Source organism: Loxodonta africana, chromosome 15 (assembly GCF_030014295.1).
Source record: "Loxodonta africana isolate mLoxAfr1 chromosome 15, mLoxAfr1.hap2, whole genome shotgun sequence".
NCBI lineage: Eukaryota > Metazoa > Chordata > Mammalia > Proboscidea > Elephantidae > Loxodonta > Loxodonta africana.
Window position 1 is genome coordinate 13,757,362 of NC_087356.1, and position 20,393 is coordinate 13,777,754.

The 20,393-nt window shown below is 37.4% G+C and overlaps 1 protein-coding gene across 8 annotated transcripts in view; it reads left to right on the plus strand.

Moving 5' to 3' along the window:
* The window catches only part of LIMS1 (LIM zinc finger domain containing 1), a 158,517-nt gene extending 139,310 nt beyond the window's left edge, over positions 1-19,207 (plus strand). For 6 of the 8 annotated variants that reach the window (XM_064268599.1, XM_023552641.2, XM_023552638.2 and 3 more), the window contains 8 exons: positions 4,998-5,064; positions 6,280-6,400; positions 7,177-7,326; positions 9,472-9,622; positions 10,536-10,628; positions 11,963-12,011; positions 13,799-13,874; positions 16,527-19,207. In XM_064268599.1, coding sequence (XP_064124669.1) covers positions 4,998-5,064; positions 6,280-6,400; positions 7,177-7,326; positions 9,472-9,622; positions 10,536-10,628; positions 11,963-12,011; positions 13,799-13,874; positions 16,527-16,641 — 822 coding nt within the window. In that variant the 3' untranslated portion in view covers positions 16,642-19,207. Of the gene's footprint in view, positions 1-4,997; positions 5,065-6,279; positions 6,401-7,176; positions 7,327-9,471; positions 9,623-10,535; positions 10,629-11,962; positions 12,012-13,798; positions 13,875-14,075; positions 14,501-16,526 lie in introns of those variants that run through there. The other 2 variants (XM_023552642.2, XR_010317910.1) reach the window with 2 other exon arrangements.
* Positions 19,208-20,393: the final 1,186 nt, after the last annotated feature.

Sequence of the window (20,393 nt, forward strand, 5' to 3'; positions counted from 1 at the left end):
GATTATTTCCAGTAAAAGATGTACCTTAATTTTTGCACCAAGAAAGCACTTTAGGATAGAAATGGAACCAAGTTACAGGATAATATAATTTCAGATTTTTTACAAATCAGAGGATGGACTGAGCCAAGGACTCAGGACTTGGTGTGCTGCCATTTTCAACCTGAGATGGTACATGTTTAGGGGTTGGGTTCTTTGTTGACGCTTCAGATTTATTTCCTTCTCCTCCTTAGTTCAAATTTCCCAAATGTATCCTTTTTTCCTATCACAGAATGCATAACAGGAAAGACCCATTTATGATGAGTGATTTAGTGGAGCTATAATTTACAAAGAGAACTCTTCACTCATTTCCTCTAATACTGTATCCTGATTATTCAGGAAGACTGAAACCTGAGAATGGAAGACTAGTTGGGGGAAAATGTTACAATCAGAAAAGGTGTTTATCTGCTGACCCAGGCATTTCAAAGCGCTTTATGACAAACCAGTATAAATCACTGCAAGGTGTGAAATCTCCTTGAAAAGAACAGTTTGCCCTTTGATCTCAGTTCTTTTAAGCCAGACCACGCCTGAGGCTAATGAATTGGGGGGAGGGGGGGGACCAGACCAAGAGGAATCACCTGGTAGCCCGATGTCAGCTGGCCTCAGGAGGCATGATTTAATCTATCATGACCATGTGGTGAGGGCAACAAAGACCCCTGAACACAGAGGCTTGGAGAGCTTCCTGGTTGGTGACGGCTTCCTGGTTGGTGAGAACATTTGTTCTCGAGAGGGTAGAGTATCCCCTAGGCACATGAAAGCTTTGCATTGAGAACCCACTCAGACCTTACCCTATGCATCTCCTCGTTTGTATACTTTTTGACCATAATCTTTAGCTTTAAGTACAGTATACTGTCCGTGAATTCTGTGAGTCATTTCAACAAATCATCAAACCCAAAGGGGCAGTAGGAGCCAACAAGCTGTCTTATGGACTCCTGAGCTTGTGGCTAGCATCCTGAAAGGGTAGTGGGAAACCGGCCTCAAATCTCTGGCCAGCAGGACAGAAGGTTGGGGTAACGTGTGGTCTCCCCGAGCTTGGAGATGGTGTCTGCCTCTTTGGCAGTCTGAAGGGCAGTGTTCTTTTAATTTTATGAGCTCTAACCCAGCTCCAGGTGGCTAGGGTCAAAGAAGCGCTACATAGGCAGCTGGGCTGAAGGAAGATGTCCTTCTAACTTGTGAGCTCTGACCCAGCTTTAGGAGGCTATGGTTGGAGAGAGTGCAGCATGTGGGCAGTTGGCAGTGTAGATGGAGAAGTGAGAAAGTACGTACTGGATCAGTCCCCACATTTTGGGGGTTTATGCTGATCCTTATCACACAATTGGCAACAAAGGGGGGATTTGCCCCTTACCTAACACAATCACCAAGTGAAGATTTTCAACGTTCGTACTTACTTGGTTTAAAATGAGACTTTCAACTAAGTTTCCAATGCTGAACTTTTTTTTCTCTAAGGGCAATCTTCACAGAACTCCAGAAGTTAAAACGGCAGCAAAGCCCTTCTTGCTTGGAGTTCATCTTCTCCCTCGCTCAACAAGCCCTGCTACCTGCAGGTGGTGGGACCCTAGTCAATGTGTTTAAATACTACTGATTTGGAATATTAATATTTTTATAGGCTTATTGGGGCCCTGGTGGCACTGTGATTAAGAGCTCAGCTGCTAACCAAAGGGCTGGCTGTTGTCGTCCACCAACCACTCCTTGGAAACTCTGTGGGCCAGTTTTGCTCTGCCCTGTAGGGTCGCTGTGAGTCGGAATTGACTTGATGGCAACGGGCACGGGTACTGTATTCCTTGTTATAAATCAGTTTTGGGATGCTACGTGTAATTATCTAGAAAGACATTATTTATGGAAGCTTGATTCTTTCAGATTTCTTTATTTTAAAATTTTACTTTTGATCACCTTCTGGCCTTTCTCCCAGACTCAGAAATTGAGCCATAAATGACTGTGTTTGGTAACGTCTACACATTGTAGAAAAGAGGCAACTCATTATAGCAAAAGAAGTCCCCCAGCTTGGAGTTTCAGCGTTAGTCTTCATGCTGTAAGCGTACCCTAGGATAGGCAAGGAATTTGCAGTGTGGGTAGTTTCAAAGAAATCAGATTTTGAATCTTCGTATTCTGGTTTCTAGGGATTCAATATCTGGATCCCTTTCCTAAAATTAATTTGCCTGATAATATATTTGCTTTTTCCACTTTACAAGAAAGGAACTTTAAATCTTAGTATAATGCATTGCTCCGGTTTACCAAGCAAAAGGAATTAATCAGGGTCCTTAAACCCATAAGGTTTCTAGTCTTTCCCTGCCTCATGTATTTCCTTGTTAAGGATGAAGCCTGACTTTAGAAACTATGTTAGATATTCTGTATTCAGATACACGTTACAGCTGGAGACTGCTGGGAGTCGCCACGGCTTCCTTTCAGGATTGTGCCTCTTTTACCCCCTTACTCTTTTCAAAAGAACTCATACTCTTTCAAGGAGAATCCTGAGAGAGCAAAGCAAAGAGAGCCTTGGTAAGAAGTGATGAGCATAGTAAGAATGTGTTATGAGCTAGAATAGACAGCATATGGGTTTGTGGTTCTGATGTGGCAGTGAGAGGGTAAGCAACTTAGCAAAGGTCACAACCAGTCAGTGGCTCAGTCAGGATTTGAACTCGGGCAGTCTGGATCCATAGTCAGTGTTCTTACCCCCTACAGTATGCTACCTATTTAAAACCATATCTTGAAAGATTTATTGAAATTACAGTCAATCCAATTTAATTTAATTTAATATAATGTTTTGTTTTTTGAGCAGTATACATCTTTTTCTTTCATTAAATACAGAGTAAAAGTTGATCATTTCTAACTGAATTAATGAAATTATTTCTGAGTTTTTATACTTGATTTTTTTTTTAATTATTGCTAAAGCTAAACATCAGATTTCTATACGTATATATAACATACATTCAACGGAGGACTATATCTCACTCCATAAATAACTTTTACTTTTGAGTACAAATTACAATGCATTATAACAAACCGAGGATTGAGTAACAGCATATTGATTTATTGACATTTGTTTATTTAAAAATGGCCGTATTCCTTTGAATTAAAAAATGAAGACTTCTGGCAGAAAATAAAGCTGATTTAGTTGGCTCAACGGTGAGGACTGGCTTTGCCAATTAAGCTATGGCAGATAGTTTCAATAAATCGAGTGGGCTAAATCTGCAGCCATACTTGACAAAGTTGGATTGACAACTGATAGATCATTAAAAACGGATTTTGATAATCAGACTCTGGGGGTTTTGCCATATAACTTGTAAGGACCTCAAAGCATCATCAAGGGAAGACATTGCTATAACAATTCCCATGACTTATTTGTGTCTTAGCGTATACATTTTCTTTTTTTTTTTAAAGGAAGCCCCCAGATAGAAAATACACCTAGAATTAACGCAGAACCCTAGCTCGTTTCAGCAGTGAGTCATATTTTATTCATGGATATGTGAAATAATTGTAGGGAAGAAGGGCAGCCTGCTTATGTCATCAAGATATGCTTTTCAGATAGGAACGTTTATAATATATTTAAGTTTTGAATAGTTGTGCAATAATAATAAATGTTATGATAATGCAGAAGAAAGAATTTTAACTTTTAGAGATTTATGGATTCCAAAGGTAAAACACATTTTAAGGTTTCATGTTACAGATGCATTTTAATTGCAGAGAAGTCTGGTAAGGTGATCAGTTAAAGCCTTCAGTATAAAAATACTAATTAGGATAAAACGCTGTGGGGAAAGTGAAGTAGAAATGGTTCAGTGAGAGAAACGAAGGCTGTGCAGTTTCCAGCTTTAAAGAATAATATGGTCTGTATCAAATCACTGTGGTACTATACTATGATTCCATTGTTCACATTTAAAAGAGAGATTTGATGGTTTCATTTTAAAATGGTAATATTAAAACATGCTAGAATACTTACCTTTTGTACATATTTAAATTGAAGACAAAATTTTAGATACCGTCCTAAAAATGGTGGGAGGATGTTTGTAGTTCCTTAGGGGAGTACGTGAGCAACAAATGTTTGCTGACTATCAGGAGAAAAAATGCAGTTTTGCAGTTGGCTGTCTCTTTGACCTTGGGCAACTTGCTTATCCTCTGTAGACATACTTCCTCGCCTACTTACCTTACAGGGCTTGGGGAGGATCACATGAGACAATCTGTATGAAAACACTTTGCAAAATATAAAATGCTATATAAATGGAATGTGTTACTCAGCATTTTGAATCACTTAAGTACTGCTTATCCCCTGCCTGGGCTGCTGAAGCAGTCTTAGAGTAGCGCGTTTCCACCTGCAGCCCCATACCGCTTCAAGACCATTTGTAGCTTTCCCCACTCATGCCGTTCTTTCTTTGCCTTTTAGTGTCTCTCAGATTCTATTAATCTACTGCCGCCCCCCCACCCCCTCCCAGTTGTACCACTCCTCTCCCTCACCTCCACAGAGAGACACTTAGAAGGGTCCTGCTGAATGTTATTAACTGTATCTTTCATCTAACGATTTAAATGCAGATAATAGGAACTCTTAGTATGGCAACCTAGAGGCATTTCAGGGTGTATTTATGAACCCTCCAAAACTGCGTGCAAAATTGTGTGTGTGTGTGTGTGTGTGCATATTTTCTGGGGAGAGAGGCCCATAGCCCGCATCAGAGTCTTAAAGAGAGTGTTTGTGAACCAAAAAACGATCAAGCGTCGTTAGGGGCGAAGTCGCAATAGTTTGGAAGCATAATATGAGTTCCAGTCTCAACTCGTTCAGCGTCTCTTCCCTGCAACAACATGCAGGTACATAGAAAGGTACAAAGGTACACCTGCTTTTCAAAGGCCCAGCAGAGTTATAAATTCTTAGGGCAGAGTTCTTATCCCAAAACATCTTTCCTGTATGTCTCAAGAAAATAATCATACTCATTCTGTGATTATTTCATATTATAAGTTGATGGTACTTTTTATTTCAGTTTGAAGGAAGGAAGTATTGTGAACATGATTTTCAGATGCTTTTTGCTCCTTGCTGCCATCAGTGTGGTAAGTTTTACTACTGAATGTAAAGTCATAAACGCCAAAATAAATGATTTAACACTATTAAGTGTCAGTGGTAACAATGATTTTTGGTGATCATTAAAAATAATTGTGAGGTACTTTACCAGTCCCCTTCCCTGTTGTTAATATACAACAAACTGAAAGAGTATCAAAACCTGGAGAAAATTTATTTTTTAAGGACATCTAGTGTAAAGGCATTTAGGTACTAACTAGGACCTCTGTCAGTTGATCTTCTAGAACTTTCCCCTGTTAATGGAACCTTTACCTATTTGTTTTTGGGTTTGCAAAGGAAAGAGAGGGGAGGACAGTCAATGAGGTGCTTAAGATGCTTGGGGTTGCAGTGTGTGGTATCTGTGCCTGACTTGCTTGCCTTTTAGCCCCTTCACTGGTTGCTAACAGCTCTACTAGAAGGTTGCCAGAGATTGGAGAAACTAGAACATTCTAAAGGTTTAATGAAAGAAGAAATTAAATATGGGTTACAAGAAAATGTACTATAGATTTCAATTGTCTGTGTTGACAATGACTGGAAAGAACCAAAAGGCATTTTAAAAAAGCCCCAGTACAGAGGAATCCCGGTGGTCATGGTCCCCAAACCTTCTGTTGGCCCAGGACAGGAACCATTCCCGAAGACAACTCATCAGACATGGAAGGGACTGGACAGTGGGTAGGAGAGAGATGCTGATGAAGAGTGAGCTATTTGTATCAGGTGGACACTTGAGACTGTGTTGGCATCTCCTGTCTGGAGGGGGGATGGGAGGGTAGAGAGAGTTGGAAGCTGGCAAAATTGTCACGAGAGACTGGAGGGCTGACTCATTAGGGGGAGAGCAAGTGGGAGTATGGTATAAGGTGTATATAAACTTATATGTGACAGACTGACTTGATTTGTAAACGTTCCCTTTTAGCTCAATAATAATAATAAAAAAAAAAAAGCCCCAGTACATAGGTTTACAAAGGAAAGCCAGACTTAGAAATTTTACAAGACAGCCCAAAAATATGGCTTTGTGGGGGGGCGGGGGGGGGTTATAAAGCTTAGATGAAATTAAAAGGCCTTTTTTTTTTTTTTCAAATGTATCACTTACTCTGGTAGTTGCATACATAAAAAGTCCATATTTGCATATTTGTGGAAAAAGATGTAAACATTTTTTTTTCCTAATGTTTTTTTCCCGTACTCGACATCTTTTATGTGCTCTTTCTGCACAGGTGAATTCATCATTGGCCGAGTTATTAAAGCTATGAATAACAGCTGGCATCCCGAGTGTTTCCGCTGTGACATTTGTGAGGAAATTTTGGCAGATATTGGGTTTGTCAAGAATGCAGGGAGGTAGGAGGTTTTCATTCTTGTCAAATGTGGGTGGATAGAGTGACTGTGTGAGGCCATGCCTCTTTTCCCTCTGGCATTGTAAGGCAGTGCTCTAGGATACTGAATTTAGGGTTTAGGAACTCACAAACAGCAGTATGTTGCCTTATGTTATGTCTACTAGAAAGGGCCTAGAATTTTGTACAGTAGGGCGTGACTGTTGGAGGCCTGGTGGTGCTCTGGTTAAGAACTCGGCTGCTGAACAAAAGGTCAGCAGTTTGAATCCATCAGTCGCTCCTTGGGAGCCCTGTGGGGCAGTTCTACTCTGTCCTGTAGGGTCACTGTGAGTTGGAATCGACTCGACAGCAACAGGTTTGGTTTTTTTGGGTCTAGATGCATTCATTGGCTGCCAAATTGGAGATAGGTATATAAGATGGAGTTGCTTGAAAACCGGTCAGATTATCAGGGTTGGAATAATTGCTTAGAAGGTTATTTTTGCAAATACTGTTTATATCCTTAGACTTTTTATAACTTGTTTAGATGAATTTTAATTATCACTCTAGTACTTTGTTATTATTATACTGGGGTTAATACAGCCTAACTCAGATGGACGTTTAAATACTGGTTTTTGTAAAAAGTAGTAGCTTGGTTCTGCCCTGTTAAGCGTGGCAGTAACTTTTTAAGAAATGAGTTCTTTTGTTTCTTTCTAGAGAAGTGGAAAGATGTTTCTTTTTAGTTATGAGGAAGAAAAACCTTAGATTTTAGATTTAAGTTTCTAAACAAGTTTTTGTTCTGCTTAGACATCTGTGTCGCCCGTGTCATAATCGTGAGAAAGCCAGAGGCCTCGGGAAGTACATTTGCCAGAAATGTCATGCCATCATTGATGAACAACCGCTGATATTTAAGAATGACCCTTACCATCCAGATCATTTCAACTGTGCCAACTGCGGGTATGATGGCTTCTTACCTTCCTTCACTGCACAAGCCCTGGAAATAAAAGACCACATTTATCTCTATTTCTGGTCCTCCAGCAAACCACACTTAGATATTTCTGTTTTCTCCAGCTTTTAACGTGGAAACTTTTAAATCTATGGAAAAGTCAAGAGAATAGCATAATGAACACCCTGTATGACCTTCACCTGGTTTTACCAGTTAACATTTTGCCACATTGGAGTGTGTGTGCTCTCTCTCTGTCTGCGTACACGTACACACATACCTGTAAAATTGTTCTCAGTGAACAGTTCGAAAGCGAGTTGCCAACACCATGGCTGACCTTCAGCATGCATCTCCCGAGAACACTGGCATTCTTCTCTAGAATCACAATACCCTTTCATAGCTACAAAAATGACCATTAATTCTGTAATGTCATTATATATTCAGTCCATATTAAAATTCCCCCAGTTACTGCAGACACTGTCTTTTATCACTGTATTTTTTCAGCACAGTGTCCAATTAAAAAAAAAAAAGAACCGTGTTCTTATCTCTGTACATATGTGACTTCTGTAGTTATAATTAGGGTGATATTTTAAAAATATCTTAAATTTCCTTTATTTAGTTTTGCTTGATTTGTATCTAAAGAGATATAAAATTTTTTTGGTCTTTAAGAACCCATGATAAATTCTTAGGGTATGATTTTCTGAATTTGTTATGTAGTATAAACCTTTAATGGGAAAAGGTGGAGTTAATGTGAGGTATGTATATGCTAAATTGTATTGGGGAAGCAGGAGAAAACATAAGCTCAAGATGTAAGAAAATAGTCTTGTGGTAGAAGTATAGCCACGTCATCCTTTCTGATGGAATGAAAAGTTTGTCCCTTATCTAGTTTTCTTGCCCTTCCTCACCCCTGTGGGATTTTTCTCTTTCCATTTTTCATTAGCGTTTCTTTCAGAATTATTCAAAACAAATGAAATTCAAACAGGTCTGTCTGACTAATTGAGACCATCTCTTCTAAATGTTTAATGATCCAGGAGACTAAAAATAATAGCTAACTTAAACATTTGGAGAAGGAAAATTGGAGGAATTTCATTTGTTTATTTTCTCCTACCCTAACTGTTCCTAACTGCTTGTAACAATTTAAATAATCGTTAGTAAATGGAACTAGTTTCCAAACTGCTCAGTTAGTTGGGAAAGTCAGTATCACTCAGTCGACCCTCAGCACTGTAACTATTCTGCTCTAGCTTTTTACTGAGAATTAATGGCTAAAAAGGTAATGTGATAATGTGACAAGAAAATAAATACGACCAGTGTGATTTTATGTATCTGACTTATTCTCGAATCTTATTATTATACAATATTATTATTTCGTATTATATACTATTACTGCGTTTTTCTCATTTTTTTTCTTTTGGATGACATGTGTTTTCAGCATTGGAATAAGTGCTTACTAATTGAGTGTGTTTAAATTTTTGGTTGGTAATAGAGACTTGGAGAAATATGATCTGGTGATAACAAGCCATTAATGAGGCAAGTGACACTGTGGTGCCACCGATTTATGGTGTGACAGTGTATTAGGAAGAGCTGTATAAATATTTATTGCAGGCACCTTTCTCTTAGGTTGTATGGGGAACCTTTAGTTCACCAAGTATCACAGAAAAATCAAACCCATCAGGGCTCCCTAACTTTTGCACAGGAAAGCCATAATTGTTTGCAAGCCTTATCTCACAGAAATAAAGGGAAAAAAGGCAAAAGTTTACAAAACTAGGAAGCATCACCCAATAGAATGCTCAGCCTACACAATAGTGAGGCTCCACCTCCAGTCTGCTGAGCTTCACACGTTTCAAAAGGGACCCACCTTAACCCTACATGCATTACAATCGGAAAAACGCCTTACCTCTGCGCTTCAGAGGCATAAAAAGTGGCTGATACCCCAGCAATCCAGTGATAACGAAAGAGCTATATTTTGTTAGCAATCTGAAACCTATTCAAGTCTGTTAATTCTGTTTACTCCGCTTACCTCTTTTGGGGGAAAAAGAGGTATCAGGTATTGTTGTACTAATTTCTTTAAAAACCTAAAAAGCTGTGGTAGCCAAATTGGTTGCCTGTTTTGACACTGTCTTGGTAGTATTATTCAAATGGATATTTTCCTTGTGGGACAGGAAGGAGCTGACTGCTGATGCCCGGGAGCTGAAAGGGGAACTGTACTGCTTGCCGTGCCACGATAAAATGGGGGTCCCCATCTGTGGTGCTTGTCGACGGCCCATTGAAGGGCGCGTGGTAAATGCCATGGGCAAGCAGTGGCACGTCGAGGTGAGTTCTCAATGGTGTCAGGGTTGTTGTTAGTTGCCATCATAAAAATTCTGACTTATGATGACCCGATATGTGCAGAGTAGAACTGCTCCATAGGGTTTTCAAGGCTGCGACCTTGTAGAAGCAGATCGCCAGGCTCGTATTCCAGGGTGCCACTGGGTGGGTTTGAACTACCAACCTTTCAGCTAATGGTCAAGTGCTTCACCGTTTGCACCACCCAGGGATACACATGGTATAGGTGTAACCACTCAGTTTTGGCTCTCCATGGTTCAGGTGTACTGACAAGATTAGTGTATTCTGAAGGTTAAATATGGACATTTTAAGGGAACTAATTTTGTAGAAAATTAAGAATATAGAAGGCACACTGTTTTTGTGGACTCAGTAATGATATGTGATGTGCACTTCAGTTCTTAAATTGTTATTAACGTAAAAAGTGTCATGGTCCATATCCAGTGCTAGCCCCTGCCTTTTGGATGCTTCTGAGATGGTCATCTCTTCTCTATTCTGTTGTTTGAGTACGCTTTGTCTCAAAGTAGCCTATCAGAGACTCACAGATACCTGAGTTAAGACTGTAAAAGTGTTAGAGGGATTACCTATGGCCAAATGAAATTACTACCTCAAACTTTCATGTATCTTCTCTGAGAATGGAAACCCTGCTGGTGTGGTGGTTAAGTGCTATGGCTGCTAACCAAAGGGTCGGCAGTTCAAATCTGCCAGGTGCTCCTTGGAAACTCTATGGGGCAGTTCTACTCTGTCCTATAGGGTCGCAATGAGTCGGAATCGACTCGACGGCAATGGGTTTGGTTTTGGTTTTTGGTTTCTCTGAGAATATTTTAATTTTGGAGTTTTATTTCAATAAGTAAAAAAAAATACGGCAAATCAAAAATGACCTATAGCAATTTTTTTTTTCCAGCATTTTGTTTGTGCCAAGTGTGAAAAGCCATTTCTTGGACATCGCCATTATGAGAGGAAGGGCCTGGCATATTGTGAGACCCACTATAACCAGGTATCAATTGGACTCATTGGATGTTAGATAAACTTTTATGAGTTTGAGTTTCTCAATATTTTAGCCACAAGGAAGTCTCTTAGAAAATGTACATTGGTCTTTCGGGATTTGCTTCTAAGTTTTTATTTGGAAATAATTTCAGACTCACAGAGAAGTTGCAGAATAAAAATAAAAAGAATACCTATATAGCTTTTACTCAGGTTCACCATTTGCTTCCTCGTTTGTATGGCTCACTCTCTATAAACACACACGTATAAATGCACATGTATACAAACACAGAATGTTTTTTTTCTGAGGCATTTGATGGTAAGTTACATATTACACACCTCGTGGCCTTTACCCCTAACTACTTCAGTGTGTATTTCCCAAGAATATGGGTACTCTGTTACAGAACCGCAGAACAGTTGTCAGTATTGATACAACACTTGAATCTGTTGTTCATATCCCACTTTTGTCACTTGACCCAATAATGTCCTTACAGTGTTTATTGCCTGCTGCAGTACTGGATCCAGTCTGGGGCTGTCATGTCTCTCTAGCCTCCTTCAGCTGGGAACATTTCTAGAGCTTTCTTTGTTTTTTACAGCATGGGCATTTTTGAAGAACCCAGATTCCTTCCCCTCTCCCCCTTTTTAATAGAATGCTTCTCTTTGGGGGGCTTGTCTGATGTTTCTTCGTGATTAGGTTGAGGTTATGCATTCAAGGCTGCACTACTGCATAGGTGAGGTTGTGTTCTCAGTGTATCACACCTGGGGGCACACTGTCCATCTGTCCCTGAGTGGTCATAACCCAGTCAAGGTGTTCTCTGATCACCACTGTATAATTGCTGTTTTCCCCTTCCCTTGCAACTAGTAAGCAATATGTGGGCAGTCGTCGTAAGTCCAAGCAGGTACCCTGTTCCTCATCAAAATCCCCCCATAGATTTAGCACCCATTGATGAGTCTTGCCTGATCTCGTCTTTACACTGCGGGTTGGAAAATGATCGTTTTCCAACTCTTGCATTCCATCCACTCTTAGTTGACCCTCAACATTCTGTGTGTTTATGTCTTCACCATATGAACTTGCAAGTTCTTGTATTTTTGAACAGTCAATAATTCATTCCTGTACTTACTTAGATGCTCAAAATGTCCTCTAGATAGCTGTTTTTTAAGTGAGGAAAAGTAGATTTTCACCGTAAGAAGTAAAATCTACTCAATGAACTTTACTAATTTACCATTGCTAAACTGGTTTTCAGTAGCCAGCTCCAGCCAGCTATTTGTTTTTAAGTGAGAGAATGAACTGAAATTACATTAAATATTCAGTGTTCTAAAATTGAACATTTTTTTTTCTTTTTTCAGCTATTTGGTGATGTTTGTTTCCACTGTAACCGTGTTATTGAAGGTGATGGTAAGTATCTGTGTGGATTTCATATGACATTTTGGCACAAAAACACTTGCGTAATGTGAAAATTGAAAAAGGTTGACGGTTGCTATTTTTTGCAGTGGGAGCATTATCAGTGACTTGAATTCTGTTTTAAAATATGCCAAAGAAGACAATTCTCTTTCTTTGGTGTATTTCCCAAGTAATCTATAGCAATGAGATTATAATATCTGAAAAGCTGGGCTTATTCTTCATTTATGATAATACTTTAAGTTCATGTTGAGCATTTCAAGTGCAGTCTAAGACTGTGACTCAAAACGCGGGTTCCACATATGATACCGCATTGCTCTCAGGTGATTACCGTGGATCCATAGGCACGGGGTTTGAGAGGAACTAGGCTCTGGCAGTAAGAATTCTAGTCAGGATCGCCACCATGGAAGCCCCAGACTGTCGTGTTGCTGTGGACTCTCCTCTGCTCCCCAGCACCACAGGGCTCTTACGCTGGGAATTGAGGGAGCTGAAACCCTGGTGGTGTAGTGGTTAAGTGCTACGGCTGCAAACCAAAGAGTCGGCAGTTCGAATCTACCAGGTGCTCCTTGGAAACTCTGAGGGGCACTTCTACTGTGTCCTGTAGGGTTGCTATGAGTCAGAATCGACTCAACAGCACTTGGTTTGGTTTTTTTTTTTTTGGTTACCACCAACTGTGTCCTGAGACCTGTTTTTGTTTCTAGTCCCTGGAATTAGATAATGTGAAAGTTACAACAGATCAGTGTTTATTAGGAACAGTTTTCATCTACTGTGATAGTTAGGAAGAATGTTTAGCCTTGTAGATACTAAAACCTGGCAGTCATCTGTAGGAATTTCTAGTGTTTATCGCCCTTGTCCTGTGATAATTAGGCAGGGCCGATTGACTGGAACAGAGGGGAAGCAGCTGTGTTTGCAAATAGTGGCTAATACAATTCTGCCAGAAACTTCCTGGCAACATGTTAAGCATTCCTGTTTTCAGCAGGCTTTATAGTTCTCAGCAGACATCACCTAACTCAGGAAATAGTTTCTGAAACAGTGCCTTAATGCAATTTGCAAAAGAACTAGTTCAGGAAGGCAGTATTTTAGTGCCATTAAAAATAAAACTCCCTCCTACTTGCAACAGACAGTTGCCAGGTGAAAGAAGATGTCGAAGGATGGTAATTTCTTATTGTCAGCTTTGGAGGAAAGATTCCTATGTGCCAATAAGTTAACGTCTGGATTGTTAAAAATTGTCTGTCTAGTTAATGTTTCTCTGTCAGGCAAGTGGCAGTAGGAACATCAGTACAGTAGAGAGTAGCTGGTAGGCAAGCACTGTGCCAGAAAAGCTAATCCGCGTGACCTGATGTATACTCCACATGCATCGGCCTCATCGGCAGGACTGAGAAGATGCACTCTTCGGTGAAGAGACATGGTGCACACCATTTCTATTCCTCGCAGGATAGTCAAAGGCAAAAAACTTGAATGACAAGTAAAAGTTGAAAAAGGCAATGATAACTTTCCCTAAATAGAAGTTTCTACTCATGGGAGTCAAATTCAGAGTTGTGCTTGAATGTTTTTTAATAATTGAAAAAATAGCCTTAGCATCATTAATAAAATTGAGTTAAATCAATAAATATCCATTAATTGATGGCTCTGAACTTCTTACTTATGTGGTTCTTTTGCTAGGAAACCTCTTGAAGATTTCTTCAAAGTTTTGTGGAAAGAGCTTTAGTTCTGTTTTAGAGCTGAAACTTTCACTTTCTTCTGTCTCCCATGCCAGTGACCAAATCTCTTCCCTTTTTCTCCAGTGGTATCTGCTCTTAATAAAGCCTGGTGCGTGAACTGCTTTGCCTGTTCTACCTGCAACACTAAGTTAACGCTGAAGTAAGTACTGCAGTTTAGTCTGGCGTGAATCCTGAGACTAAACACTTTGGGGTAATATTTTTTTTTAAATATTTGTAGCAAGCATTTTTTAAATGAGAATTATTTGATTCCGTATTTCTTCTTTCTGTTCGTGCCTTCTGAAAATAAGGTACTTCCTTTAATTATTCCGTTCTTTCCTCTATTTCTTTGTCCTGCTCAAAGGGATAAGTTTGTTGAAATTGATCTAAAACCAGTCTGCAAACACTGTTATGAGAAAATGCCAGAAGAATTTAAGAGGCGACTTGCCAAACGAGAGAGAGAAGCAAAGGATAAGGACAAGCAGAAAAAGAAAAAGCCAGTCTGTTTGTAAACTTTTCTATCCCTTCTATCATCATTTTCACTGCTTTCTTCTTTGGTTAGTCCTCTGGAATGTTTTTGTTCTGTTTCTTTTTTTTTCCTTTTGCATGTGTTTGTAGCTCACGGAGATTGAAATACAAGTATTTGTTATGTGTAGAGTTGGTCTTTTTGCATAATTATTAAAATTATAAAGCATAAATGAATAAGGTTCACATTTATATCAGCTCGTGCTTCACATATTTTCCTTAATCAGTAGAGTTCCCCTCCTGTTCTTTTTCAATCACTGTATGGTATAGATATCCCTTTCTTTCTTTCCTTTTTTTTTTTTTTTTAAGGGATTCAGGGTAAGGATTCCAATCTGTTACTAGATGATGGGGAAAGTTTTAAATTATTTTTATTTGGTAACTGGAGCTTTTAAAATCCTAGTCTTTTTTTTTTTTTTTTTTGCCTAAAATCATTTCATTGATAAATTGCAAGTATCATTGAGTATTGTTTTTAAAACGCACATGTTCCACATTCTGTATTAAACTAAATCCTCTTCAGCATGTTTCGTATCTAAGCAAAGTTCATCTAATGCATGTAATAAGGTACCTACATCTCTGGTGTATGTGTATTTCATAAAATGCCCATATGGTACTGTTTATGAATTCATTTTCTTGATGTCTTCAAACTCTGTTTTAATTCTGATTTTTTTTAATAATTTATTGTATTTTTTGTTGTTGGCTGTTCATTGAGAATATACAAGATTATCTGAAGGCAGTAGTTTCAAGGGTTCATCTAGCCTCCATTGCTCCAGAAAGTCTGGAGGTCTGTGATAATTTGAAATTCTGTTCTGCATTTTCCCCCTTTTGATCGTTACTATTCTATAGACTCTTCAGTCAAAATGTTTCAGTAACGGTAGCCAGGCACCATCCACTTCTTCAGGTCTCATAGTTTTTAGAGGAAGTATTTCAGTCTTTGAAATTCTGTTGAATTAATAGCATAATTTCCCCCTCATGATTACCATTGTGTTCTGAGCTCTAAAATTTTTTATTGTTACAGTTTTCATGTTTCCTTTGATAAAGAGGAACTAAAATTCAGATATAAAATTAAAACTATGGAAGGCTTGCTAAGCAGTCCCTCTGAAAGCAGTATTAATTTATTTCTTTAATAAATGACAGTTTTAATAGCTTTTGATCTGAGCTTTTGTGAGAAATATTTAAATCAATGCTGCTATTAAATCAAGCTACCCCCTGAACCGTTTGAAATATAACATCATTTTAATTACTGCTAGCATTAGGGCCCCTGTAAAAAACAGCTGACAAGTAATTCCCGTTGTGTTGCCTTAAAATAAAAGAATTTTCACTGTAGATATGTCATTAGGAGTTAACTTTGTTATTGACATTGTTCTATTAAGATTATTTTGAAATCTATAGTCTTCTAATTTAATATACTTTTAAAAGGCATTGAAATTATAACAGATTTTTTCATTTTTTCATAAATGATAATGTACCTCTTAGACTTGTTCAACAAATGTTTACTAATATAACTTCAGAGAAAATGAACAGGTTATAAAGTTATGTGTTTACTGAATTAAGAATTAAAGACCCTCGATTCCAGAAGTGTAGGAAGAGTATAGGCCATCTGAAAAGGTGTCTTCTCCAGGACCATTGTGCAAAGAAATTGATAATGGCCGTGGCTGTAGCTTTTAAAAAGGGGAGGTAGGTTCTCTGTACATCTACCATGTACAAAGTAACAATGAGTGATTTGGATTAAAAACTTTCTCATATCTTTCCTACCAACCTTTTCCATCTGACAACCAAAATAACTCATTATGATTTAAGAAAAACATTATTTTGCTGGGGGTGGAAAGCAGATCATCTTATACTAGGAAAGATGAAACCTCAAAACTACCTAATTTAAACTATTAAGATCATTTTGCCTCCAGTAAAGAGAGGAGTCTTCACATTACAAAAAGATGATTCTTTGCTTTAAGTAAACATATTCCTTAAGGTGTTCTCGTGGTACTTGAAAATGTGATTTCCTTTACTTATTTTAGATTCCCTATATACTTAGAATTGAGTAAAATATGCATTTTCCATTATACAGATATGTAGGACTAATTTACAAGGACAGAATTTTTTCAATTGATATTGTGAATTTATGACATCTACCCCAATGACAAGAATTGCAATTAGAATTGTAATTCCTTACTAACATGAATAGAGATGCCATCATATAGTATCTTCATTTAATTCAGTAAAATGACTTCACGTTATTTGTATGTCTGTCTTAAATACATTTCCACTTATTTTTTATTATTATTATTATCCTTAGGAATAAGTTCGTGGAGTTTGACATGAAGCCAGTCTGTAAGAAGTGCTATGAGAAGTTTCCACTGGAGCTGAAGAAAAGACTTAAGAAACTAGCTGAGACCTTAGGGAGGAAGTAATTGCCTTTATTTCACTTTTTTCTTTCTATGCAAAGATAAGAAACCACCAACATGACTTGACTTGATCCATCTTTATTTAAAACTATCTCAAAACAGTTGAGACTGAAGGAGACTTGAATGAATGGTTTTCTTCATCTCTCTCTCTCTTTTTTTCCTCATAAAAAAGAAAAAAAAAAAGTTTGTGTGTCATATATTTAAAACATAGCCAAAAATCAGAATTTGCCTTTGTTAATCCTTATCAGTTTATTGACATACACACTATACGTAATAGCGGAAATCACGTGATTAAATGTTAATTAAGGTCCAAAAAATTAAATGGTAGAATGAAAGTAAGGAGTCAGCTTTTACATGACTCAGATAAAAAACAATATAAACTTTTTTTTTCACTTGGTATTCAAAAGAAAATCACTTCAATCTGCTGCTGGGAGAAAATACAAGAAAGAAATAACCCACCAAGAAAAACAAACCTTACACAAACTTAGCATGTTCATCAAGTTAATAGCTGTAAAGAGGACATACAGGTTACTAAAACAAGAAACAAGTATATTCAGAAGTACTTGATTTTGTTACATTTTTGTTACATGTAATAATTATTATGCTTAGTTTTATATTTTGCTCTTGTGAACCTCTTCATATGAATACTTAACGGTAGTTATAGCTAATTAATAGTATGCCTTTTTAAATTTTGTGGAAAAATTTTATACCTGGTATTTGAAAATACAGTATACTTTACAATATTGGACAAAATGAAGTATTTTTTAATGTATGACAGCAAATATGCTTCTGAGTTTAATGTCAGATGTAGACTTACAGTAGGACATGAAATTAAATTTTTGCAGCTTGGATATATCACTTAAAAAAGTGTATGTATGTGTATTGGTCGTATTGCCTTTATAACCCACGCTAATATCTGTGCTTTACGCATAATCACATTTGCCTTGCCTTAGAAAAAGACATATCGTAATCAGGAATTCTGGCTGTTTGGTACAATGCCAACTAAAAAGAAGTGCATCGATCGGGATTTGTAAACACAAATTCGTTTATCACCATGCTGATTATATTTATTTATTTTTCCCTCAGTATTTTGGAGAAGCCCATTGAAATTAATTCTGTCATCTTATTAGGGAGAATAATGCTGATATGTAATGGTTTTAGGATTTCTATTTCAAATCTCGTAATTAATTGGATTTTATTTAGTATAAATAAGAGCTGTAAATGACTTTTAAATTGGAAGAGGGATATTAAAAGTGTGAATTTGAGGTCAAAAGTAGCGGATTATTCCACTCGTAAAAATTTTACTCTGAAGTTTCAGGACTGTTATTTCTGGATACGCTTGCTATGCAAAGCAAGCTTTAGGAACATTTTTTAAAATGTTGCTGCTGCTATGTTATCATTTAAAAAGAAAGTATCAAGATGGACTTGTAAAAGGAAAACTGCTGGTTTTTCCAGAAATTGCCGAAATATTGTTTTGCCCTAAGAAATCTCAGGATGCCACCACTCTGCCATTAAAATATTTATATGCATGCTTTTTTTTTTTTTAAGTTTGTGCGTGCACTTTACAGAGCAAATTCTGTTCCTGTTTTCAAACAGATTATTTTTTAGTATTCTTTAGAATTCAGAGAATTATCATAAATGATTGAAAATAATATGTATTTTAAGACTTGTGTGCTCAGTAGTTTAAAACAATCTTTGCATTTGACACCAAGAATCAAAATCCCTACAGTGTGCCTTTGTCAGCTAATATATGACCAGCAATGAAAATCTTGAAAGTATTTATTAAGTATTATACTATGGGTATAGGCAAAATAGGATAGTGTAGGGTCTTGATGGTAAATTCACCCCCACATAGAAACGCAAAGCAGAAAAGCCTTTACCTATATTCTTAACCACTTTGGAGATGCATGGACTGAACTCTGCTCTTTTGCTTAACTATCTTACATAGCCAGGCATCTTCTGTAGCCAGAGATCCTGGTGCTGTCTTTGCTCGATCCTCTCTTAAAATGTGAATGGGTATTTCTTAGAAGTTCGACTTGTTGAGTCCCTAATATATTAGGGTAGTTTCTGTAGACACAGGACATCGTTAGAGCCCTTACCTGTGGGAAAGAAAGAAGTCGAAAAGCTATAAATGGAATAGAAGACAAACTTGGTCTAATTCGTAATGTGTTTTGTAGGGCTCACCCTGGCTGCAGAAAAACTCATGCCGATTAGCATCGCCTTCTTTGAAGTCCTACATGGCAATTTGAAATAATTTTTTTTTTTTACACTTAATTTCCAAGAGCTCATTTTCTTAGCAAGCCTAATATAATTGAGAATAATGTCTTGGTACAATTAAGACATTCTTTGGATCATGCTCAAAGCCTTATTAACACTGCGCCTGAAATAATGTTATCTTGCCTCAACCATTTGCCAAAATAGCCATTTGTAAGTTAAGGATATTTTTTGAGGTATTTCATTTTAGATTGTAAGCTTAATGGCAGGAATACTATATCAATAATTATGTTTTTATATAGCAATGAATGCAGTATACTCTTGGTTCTCAATAAATGTTCATAATTATTAACCATAATTTGTGCAGTGTTTAATTTGTCTCTATGTGTTTTCCTAATCTAGATATTTCATATAAATGGAATCATAAAATATTTGTCCTTTCATGTCTGACATTTCACTTAGCATGTTTTCAGAGTTCATCTGTGTTGTAGCATGTATCAGAATTTCATTTCTCTTTATGGCAGAATGATATTCCATCGTATGTACAGGTAGTTCCCAACTTCCGATGTATTCGAGTTACGACAAACAGTATTTATGACTTTTTTTTTTAACAGCTTATCAGTAGTAATATGTACTGCATACAATGTTAAAATATACCTGTAAGTTTATATGTAATGTTTCCAATCCCCAAAGACAAATTAAGGTCAGATTTATGAAGAAACAGATAATAGAAGGCAATAATAATGAAAAGTTTTTAAAAAAATGAGGTATTCGACTTACATCAGAACTAACTTATAACAGTCATCGGAGCGGAACTGTATCACAAGTCGGGGACTGCTTTTATATGCCACATTTCGTTTATCCATTTATCGGTTAGTGGATACTTGTGTTTCACCTTTTGACTATTGCGAATAACACTGCAGTGAACACTGGTGTACATGTATCAGCTTGAGTCCCTGCTTTCAGGTATGTTGAGTATGTACCGAGGAGTAGAATTGCTGGGTCACAGAGTACTCCTTTGTTTAACTTTCTGAGGAGCTGCCAAACTGATTTCCATAGCAACTGCACCACTTTATGTCACACGAGAAATGCACAAGGGTTCTAATTTCTCCACATCCTCACCGACATTTGTTATTTTTCTTTTTTCTGATAATAGCCATCCTAGTGGGTGTGAAGTGGTATCTTATTGTAGTTTTGATTTGTATTTTCCTAATGACTAACAGTCCTGAGCATTTTTTCATGCATGTATTGGCCGTTTGTATATCTTCTTTGGTGAGATTTCTGTTCACCTTCTTTGCTTATTTTTTAATTGGGTTGTTTGTCCTTTTGTCTTTGAGTTGTAGGAGTTGCTTATATATTCTGGATATTAAACCCTTTTCAGATCTATGGTTCCCAAATATTTTCTCCTGTTCTGTAGGCTGTCTCCTGTTTTTGTGTGTGTGTGTGTGTCTTTTTTTAATATTGTGTTTTTGGTGAAAGTTTACATAGGAAGTTAGGTTCCCATTTGAGAGTTTCCACACAAATTGTTCAGTGGTATTCATTAT